At 30.8% G+C, this 8,699-nt stretch overlaps 1 protein-coding gene across 1 annotated transcript; it reads left to right on the forward strand.

Annotated features, from left to right (window-relative positions):
* Nucleotides 1-100: 100 nt before the first annotated feature.
* On the forward strand, nt 101-7,415 carry LOC114329095 (sesquipedalian-1). Its single transcript, XM_028278108.2, has 4 exons — nt 101-424; nt 482-670; nt 912-1,052; nt 6,057-7,415. The coding sequence occupies exons 1-4, from the start codon at nt 220-222 to the stop codon at nt 6,236-6,238; spliced, it is 717 nt and encodes a 238-aa protein (XP_028133909.1). The 5' UTR covers nt 101-219; the 3' UTR covers nt 6,239-7,415.
* Nucleotides 7,416-8,699: the final 1,284 nt, after the last annotated feature.

Here is an 8,699-nt window from a genome sequence, read left to right on the forward strand (position 1 = left end):
AGTTCCTGAAGTCAAAAAGAAGCAGGGCTTCTTCTTTTTTATTTCTTTTTCTTTTCATATGACAGTTATCTGTCAGTGTCAGGAAGGTGTCAGTAGTCAGTGTCAGTCAGTGACGGAGAGGATCGTTTTTTGTGATGATTTGTGAGGATCTTATGTCTGAATTGTAAATATTAACAGATTTTTATTTATTTAAAGACCTATTAGTAATTTACGTACAATATGAAAATAAATGAAAAGAATCTGTGTGCTTTTGCAGTATCGGCCACTCCAATTGACAAAGAAGGCTATTTAAATAAAAGGGGGGAAGTAAATAAAAACTTTCAAAGACGGTATTTTGTACTAAAAGGAAATCTTTTATTTTATTTTGATAAGAAAGGCGATAAGGAGCCCGTAGGTGTAATAATACTTGAAGGTTGTTCAATCGGTAAGACGATTTTTTACTCTAGGTTGTAGATTTTTTTGTATCTTGCTATTATTTTAGAATTGGCAGAGGACGATGCTCAGTTTAGTTTCAAAATAGATTTTCATGGAACGAATAATAGGAGCTACATATTGGGGGCAGAGTCTCAAGAGTCCATGGAACAATGGATGAAGGCTTTGGCTTGTGCTGGTTATGATTACATGAAACTAATGGTTGCAGAACTCCAAAGGCAATTAGATGATGTAGAAGGTATATTTTAATATCCTATTACTGTCCTATTTCGTATTTTTTACTCATACTCATTAGTTAAAAAACAAACACAAAAACTGATAACATTTGATAACCCCCAATGTAGTACTTAGCTTATCTTTTATCAGTTGTAATTTAAACTGTCTTCTGTATACACCTGTATCTTTAATACTGACAATAATGATGGAGAGTAAGATTGATAGTTATGAAAGTGGAAAAAGTACTTTTTATGTGGTTTTAGAAACTCCAATGCCCATTTCATCTCCACAGCCTGTTGGGTCACCTGTCCCACCGCCTAGAACAAGGCATAACCCTTTTAATAGACCAGAGAATAACCCCCATCAGAGATCTCATAGTTTAAGGTCTACAGGATCAGCAGCAAGTAAGTTCTATATGAATTATTGTTTTTGGAAATATTTTTTGGTTTATCATAAACACTAAATTCAAATCAGACATGCAGCGCATGTAAACGAAGATTTCAGTTGTTAAAGGTATTTAAAACGTACCTACTTGTTCCATAGTAACAGTATTTAACATCACGTTATCACTTTGTCTCTTTTCTTGATTATTAGATTTTATTGTATAGTATATAAATTACTGTAGTCACCGAATACTTTGTTAGTGAAAAAATAATCCTATTAATTAAATAATTTACACGATTATACAAGTAACTGTTATCCAAAAATATGCAAAACCTGAACGGAAATAGCTATCTCTTATGTTGCCGATGATGACATCTATGTCAACTAATGTTTACATCCCGTGGTCTCATGCGAATAAACTCTAGTGCAGTCGATGAGGATATTTGGCTCTAAATTCTGTTCTAATGCATCAATTTACATGATATTTTTACAGGAAGTAGGGAAAGCTCAAGAAACAAAGTCTACCCTGTGTCAAAATATTCTTTTATCTTGGGGGTGCTTCCCACACCCTTCTTGGAGGTAGAAAGTTTTTCTCTATGTAACTCAAAAATGTTCAAGAGATACGAAAAAAAGGCTTCAGTACAAAAATGAAAGGTTTTTTTGACAAAAATTTTAATTTATATTATTCATTACTGTCAGAGATATCACTTCTTTAACCCTTAACCAGTGACATGCTGTATGCCATACCGTGCTGATAATATATTGTTTTAAAACTAGTTTTATAAAAGATTCCTAGAACACCATATGTGTACCTTTAAGTGGTGTGTAATTGTACCTGCTCTCAACTGCAGCAGTATGGTTTAGTCTTTGAGCTATGTTAACGTAAAATTTTCTTATGGTATCACATACTGCATGCCAGTGTTTACGTTTTTATAGTTAAAGCAGTTCAGTGTATTCTTTCGCTATAAGTTCATCCAGTTGTTCTACTTTTAACTGCTTTCAACATTATTTTACTAATTTTTAGTTACCAATACTAAAGTTTCTTTGAAATTCAGTTTCTTCAGTTAAGGATTTTGTAAGAACCTCCACCATTTTTTTTATATTACGCATGCATTCATAATTTTCTTGAAAAAAATAGGGTTTATTTTATTTGGAGCAGTATTTTATTCTTATTATACTGCAGCAGTTTGAAGAGTCATTCCGTAGTTGATGTACTCAAAACAAATACATACAGTGATATAAGACAAATTCATATTGAAAACAAAGGAGAATGGACAACTGTCTGACATACCGCATGTCAGAGTCTACGTCCTGGGGCCTGATTCTAATTCATTTCGACAGTCGCAATTTCATTTCGACACCGCCATGACAGCCGCAGAGTATAGCGATTCTTATTCATTTCGATATTAGTTACAACTGGGGATATTAACCTTATCATGTTGAGACTGCTCAGAATTTGGGTTCGCGCTCCGGTTTATTGGAATTTGTTGATAGTCTCGGAAAATTATCGAAAAAATGCCATTTTTGGGAAAAATTATTTACCAGCTATTTTATTGCTAAAATCGAATCTTAAGATTGCATATATTAGTAATATGGGGTATGACAAGTCCGCAGAAAGTGTGTTATTTTATTTATAAACAAATTAGCACTCCTAAATCTTCTTTTTTTTCAATTAGTGGTCTGTAACTCCTAAAATTTTTCCTTTGAGCCAAAAACACTCAAATAAAAATTCACCGTAATTTAGTTCTGCACAAAGTTATTTTTTTTTCCGATTTCCCTCAACAAAAATTTTACTCAAAAAATCCGAGTTTTCCCAAAAATCTGCAATTTTCAATTAAAATTTTAGGGAAGTACCTAATTATTTATCAATAATTAAATAATTGATGACATGAAAGATTTATTATAGTAGATTATACAGAGGGGCTAAATTATGGAATAAATTCATTTCTTTAAAACGGACGATTTTGGAGCAAAATCCCGAAAGAGGTCGATTTTTATTTTTAAATTACAATTTTTTGGCATATATTTCATCCTAGTGACGTCATCCATCTGAGCGTGATGACGTAATCGGTAATTTTGTTAATGGGAATAGGGGTCGTGTGGTAGATCGTTTGAAAGGGCGTTCAATTCTCTATTCAGTAATATAAACATTAATATCATTAGGTACTTATACAGGGTTGCCAAAAAATAATTTTTAAATTAAATTAATTGGCGCAAAAAGAAGAATGTATGTAATTTATTTAACTCAAAATACATTGTACTGCTGTCAGAAAATAGAAAAAAAGGTTTATTTCACAAATAAACATTTCTTTTCGCTTAAATTAAATCACAAACAGCCTCCCTCCTACCTATTGGCAGTTTGAACATTTAATTTAAGCTAAAAGCAATGTTTATTTGCAAAATAAACATTTTTTTCTATTTTCTGACAGCAATAGAATGTATTTTGAGTTAAATAAATTACATGCATTGTTTTTCTTGCGTCAATTAATTTAATTCAAAAATTTTTTTGGCCTCCCTGTATAAATAATGATATTAATGTTTATAATAGGGCTTTTCATCGATTGTCATTTGTTTCGAGCTCCTGTCATATGTTGAATAATCTGTGTATAATATTAATATTTACGGATTATACGAAATATGACAGAAGCTCGAAATAAATGACTGTGAATGAAAAGCAATATACTGAATAGAGAATTGAACGCCTTTGTAAATGAGCTACAACACGAACCCCTATTCCTATTTAAAAAATAATCGATTACGTCATCACGCTCGGATGGATGACGTCACTAGTTTGAAATATATGCCAAAAAAATTTAATTTAAAAATAAAAATCGACCTGTTTCGGGATTTTTCTCTAAAATCGTCCATTTTAGAGAAAGTGAATTTATTCCATAATTTAGCCCCTCTCTGTATATCAGGAGACCGGCGACAATCTAACCAATAGTTTAGCAATAATTAAAATGTTAATTAAAAAAATTCGGTCGAAATAATAACCAGAAAGATTATGATACACCAGAATAACTATGATTTTCGTATAAAAAAGCACTATACCTATTCAACGTACCTTACAGGATTGAAATTGGACCATTTGAGCGGTCTCAGGAATGTTATAAAGAAACATTTTTTTGGCTTATAAACAAATAGAACCCCTCAGAAAATATTAAATTAAATTAAATTAAGTTAACGCTGTTGAAAAGGGCACGGCTTCTGTGCCCTTTTCGAAGAAAAAAAATTGAATTGCGAGGAGTGATTCCAGGTATAACCGGTCAAATTTGATCGGCATTTGCGACAGAGTTATAAACAACAGGATTTTAATCTTTGAACCATTAGATACCTTTTAATTCCGGTCCTCTTTGTACATACAAATTATCATATCTTCAAGACACTCATAACAAAAAAGATTTATGTCACTGTCACCAAATTATTTAACTATTGATAAATAATTACTTCTCTCAAATTTTAGTTGAAAATTAAAGATTTTGTTTGGAAAACCCGAATTTTCCGAGGAAAATTTCCGTCGAAGGAAATTGGAATAAATTATCAATATGCAGAATTAAATTACTGTCAATTTTTATGCGAGTGTTTTGGTTTAAAGTTAAAATTTTCGGAGGTATAGAGCAATAATTAAAAAAAATATTTCGGAGCGCTAATTTGTTTATAAACAAAATAGCACACTTTCTGTGGACTTTGCACAGCTATATTACTAATGAAGGAAATCTTAAGATTTGATTTCAGCATGTCCAGCAATAAAATAGCTGGTAATTAATTTTCCTTGTTTTTTACTAATTTTCCCAGATTATTACCTTACATCTTTCATTGAGTTGATGATTCATGTTGTGGACATTCTCAATTATTATATTTCTAATTTAATACTATTCTATCTAATTCCTCAAAACAAGCAAATTTCAATTAAACCCAGCCATATTAATACCTCTTGCTTTAGTTTTCCTTGCAAGAAATAAACAAAACACATCTAAACTAAACCTAACCTCGTTTTTGGCCATTCATTCATCTCCGTGTCAAATAATTTCGACATCGAAATTATAATATCAACCATTTTTTTGGAGTCGCTATTAATTTCGATAGTCGCTATTTCGTGACGTCATTTCGTTAGTTCAACTAAAATCCACAAGGTTCGCACAGTCGCATTTCGACGTCGCCATATTGAAAGCGACTTGTTTAGTTACGTTGATAGCTTGAATATCACCTTTCTTGCACTACACCGCCAAATACTCCGATGGGAGTGTGCCGGCCTCCTTCGGCAACGCCAGCTACTCCAATCAGAGTATCGTTTACACAATGTGAGTAAGACTCACGGAGTCGTCGGCGTTACTGAAGGAGGCCGGCACATTCCGTCGGCAGTCAACCTGTTAACCCTTTACCTACCTAAAAAACGATTTTGAATTGATGTGATTAATAGGTTTTTATAGTCATTCAAAATTTCTTTAAAATGGTTTTTGATTAGAATGGATATGGTATCTCTTAGTCTGAGCAGATTATTGGAGAATAGGCCATTTATGGGAAAGTTATTTACCAGCAATTTTACTGCTGGAATGAAATCTTATGATTGTATATATTCATAGTATAGGTATGCAAAATCTACAGATAGTTTATTTTTTTATAAACAAAATGGATTCGCCAAATCATGTTTTTTTCAATTATTGCTCTACAACTCCGGAGATTTTAACTTTAAACCAAAAACACCCAAATAAAAATTCACCGTAATTAAATTCTGCATGTACAATCTCTAATAAATATGAGGAACGAACAAATGACAGTGGCGCCAGTGATGTAGATTAGAATAAGTTAGTGACATGACTGTTTTTCCTTAAATGTCTAAAATTTTTTTACATTTTTTTATAGGGTTAGTTTTAAGGGATGTAATATTTCACAAAACATAAAAATCTTTATGCGAATTTGAATGGGTTATTCTAACTACACAATTTTCCTTGTTTGAGCTATCTATTTAAATATTTATATATACTGTATACTTATATTTTTTTTCAACTAACATTTCTTTTTAGGTCGGTTGGGTGAGAACAGAATCTCAGACAACAATGTAGCATCATCTTCATCTTCAAAAATAACCATAACCTTCCGCGAACTTCATAACTCATATGGTAGGCCAATCTTAAAAGACTACAACTACTGGAAGTATGAACAGAAGGAAAAATCAGATACTACTGAAAATCTAATATCCTTTTAAAGATACCCATATTAGAAATGTCATGTAAAACAGCTTCATTCAGAATATCAAGGAATGTGATAGAATGAAGTGACCAATAATTGAAACTGAAAGCAGGGTTGGCATCCAAAAAACAAAAAAAAAACAGGTTTTTTCGTTTAAACCAGTTTTATTTGGTTTAAACCAGATTTATTTGATACAAAATATAATAAATCTAAATACTTTTAAAATGAATAAATTATTTTTATAAAGTAATAGTAATAAACAATGAAAGAAATGAATAAAAATACTTTTGTTTTTATTTACACACACAAAAAATTAATGTAACAGAAAAAAACATCTCAAACGTAATTATATTCAAAATAACTAAGTTCGAAAGTAAAAAAATAGAATTTATTTATCTTAATTTTCGTCATTTGCGGCATCTGTATTAAAACTTTTAAATTAAAAACTTCAGCTTAGAGGCTCAATAAAAAACCAGGTTTTTTATTTTTAAAAAACCAGTTGGTTTAAACCAAGGTTTTAAGCATGTTGGTTTAAACCTACCAACCCTGACTGAAAGTTGAGGTTATTTCATCATTCTAGATAAATAATATAATTATCATTTTTGGCATTCACAAAAATCACATTTTTTATTTATATATATTTTTTATTACTGTCATTTAACATTATTTATATGTTAAATTTTCAAGGAAATTTCTTCACTAACTTAATTCTTGCTTAAAGCCGGAATCAAAAGTAAATACCAAAAACTCGAGTTTTTATTATAAAATGTTTTAAGTTTTTATTGTACTATATATTTTTTTAAATCATATCCTTATTAAATTTTGTTTTTACTGAGTAATAGGCACTTAGATTTATGTATGATTCTGATTGACAATAGACTCTACTGTGTAGTCATTTGATCAGTAATCTTCTTTTTAGTTTGATTTTGAATTTTGTTTTCCCAAATTATTTACTTTATTAATAATGCCATTTTCAGACTGATTATTAATATATATCTTTCAATTTCATTTGTGTAGGAATCTTTTTGTAATTGTGATCTTAATTTCGCAAATGAAATATGGGTAACAGTATTAAATGGAATCATTTCTTATATTTATTATTGTATATATTGTATTATAAATAGTTGTTCAATAACATAAATGTATTTATTTTGGATTTTTACCATGCACAAAAAATATAATAATTAAAAATTTATTATTTTTTCAATTAATCACCTTATTAGTATACGGTATGGTGCAAATGAAAGGAATAAATTCGATATTTCGTAAACCGGCGACATTAAGGAAAAATCCCGAAACAGGTCGATATTTATTTTTAAATTTTGATATTTTAGCATATATATCACACAAGTGACGTCATCTATCTGGGCGTGATGACGTAATCGATGATTTTTTAATTGAGAACAGGGGCAGTGTGCTTGCTCATTTGAAAGGTTGTTCAATTCTCTATTCCGTAATGTAAACATTAACATAATAATTATTTATACAGGGTGTCCAAAAACAATTTTTAAATTAAGTTTATTGACAAAAAAGAAGAATGTATGTAATTTATTTAATTCAAAATACTTTTTACTCTTATCATGAAAGAGAAAAAAATGTTGATTTGAAAAATAAACGTTGATTTTTGCTTAAATTCAATGTTCAAGCCAGTTCCCGCTATAGGAACCTGCTTTTTGGAAGTTTGAACATTTAATTTAAGCGAAAAGCAATGTTTATTTGAAAAATAAACATTTTTTCCTGTTTTTTGACAGTAGTAAATGTATTTTGAATTAAAAAAATAACATACATTCTCCTTTTTCTGTCAATTAATTTAAGTTAAATAATTGTTTTTGGACACCTCGTATAAATAATAATGTTACTGTTTATATTACTGAATAGACAATTGAATAACATTTCAAATGAGCTAGCACACGACCCCTATTCTCATTTAAAAAAATGATTGATTACGTCATCACGTCCAGATGGATGACGTCACTCGTGTGATATATATGCCAAAATATCACAATTTAAAAATAAAAATTTATTCCTTTCATTTGCACCATACTGTATAATACACACCCAAACTTAAATGGAATCACCATGTATTTCAAAGCAATATTTATTTCTTTTGAAAAAACTTGTTATTGTTGCGAATAATAAAGGTTTTTATTAAAAATGGACAAGTCGATAAAGTACGGGGGGTAAAGGGGTAGAATGCGAATATATGGAGTTGATCCCAGTTTACTCCACTTAGCCTCTTCTACTCAAATCCGACTCTCACCTTCACGCTGGTACCTCCTGTTAAACCGAGCAACCCCGCCGGAGATCCGGTATCAAACCCGGGTGGAAAGTGGGGTCGGGAACGGACGAGAGCGGGTGAAATGGTCCTCCGAAAAGGGGGTTGTGCTATGGGCCGGCGTCCCGTACATATGAAAATTTTGAAGCCACGAAACAGAAACTATTGCCTCGGAACAAGACGGATAGTCGATATAAACGAC

This window comes from Diabrotica virgifera, chromosome 1 (assembly GCF_917563875.1).
Source record: "Diabrotica virgifera virgifera chromosome 1, PGI_DIABVI_V3a".
Classification (NCBI taxonomy): Eukaryota; Metazoa; Arthropoda; class Insecta; order Coleoptera; family Chrysomelidae; genus Diabrotica; species Diabrotica virgifera.

What these genes read in the sequence shown, in the direction of transcription:
- LOC114329095 (XM_028278108.2), top strand. Translation starts at nt 220, where the DNA reads ATGAAAATAAATGAAAAGAATCTGTGTGCTTTTGCAGTATCGGCCACT. An exon ending in ACTTGAAGGTTGTTCAATCG is followed by an intron (nt 425 to 481) that starts GTAAGACGATTT and finishes CTATTATTTTAG; the next exon opens with AATTGGCAGAGGACGATGCT. An exon ending in GCAATTAGATGATGTAGAAG is followed by an intron (nt 671 to 911) that starts GTATATTTTAAT and finishes ATGTGGTTTTAG; the next exon opens with AAACTCCAATGCCCATTTCA.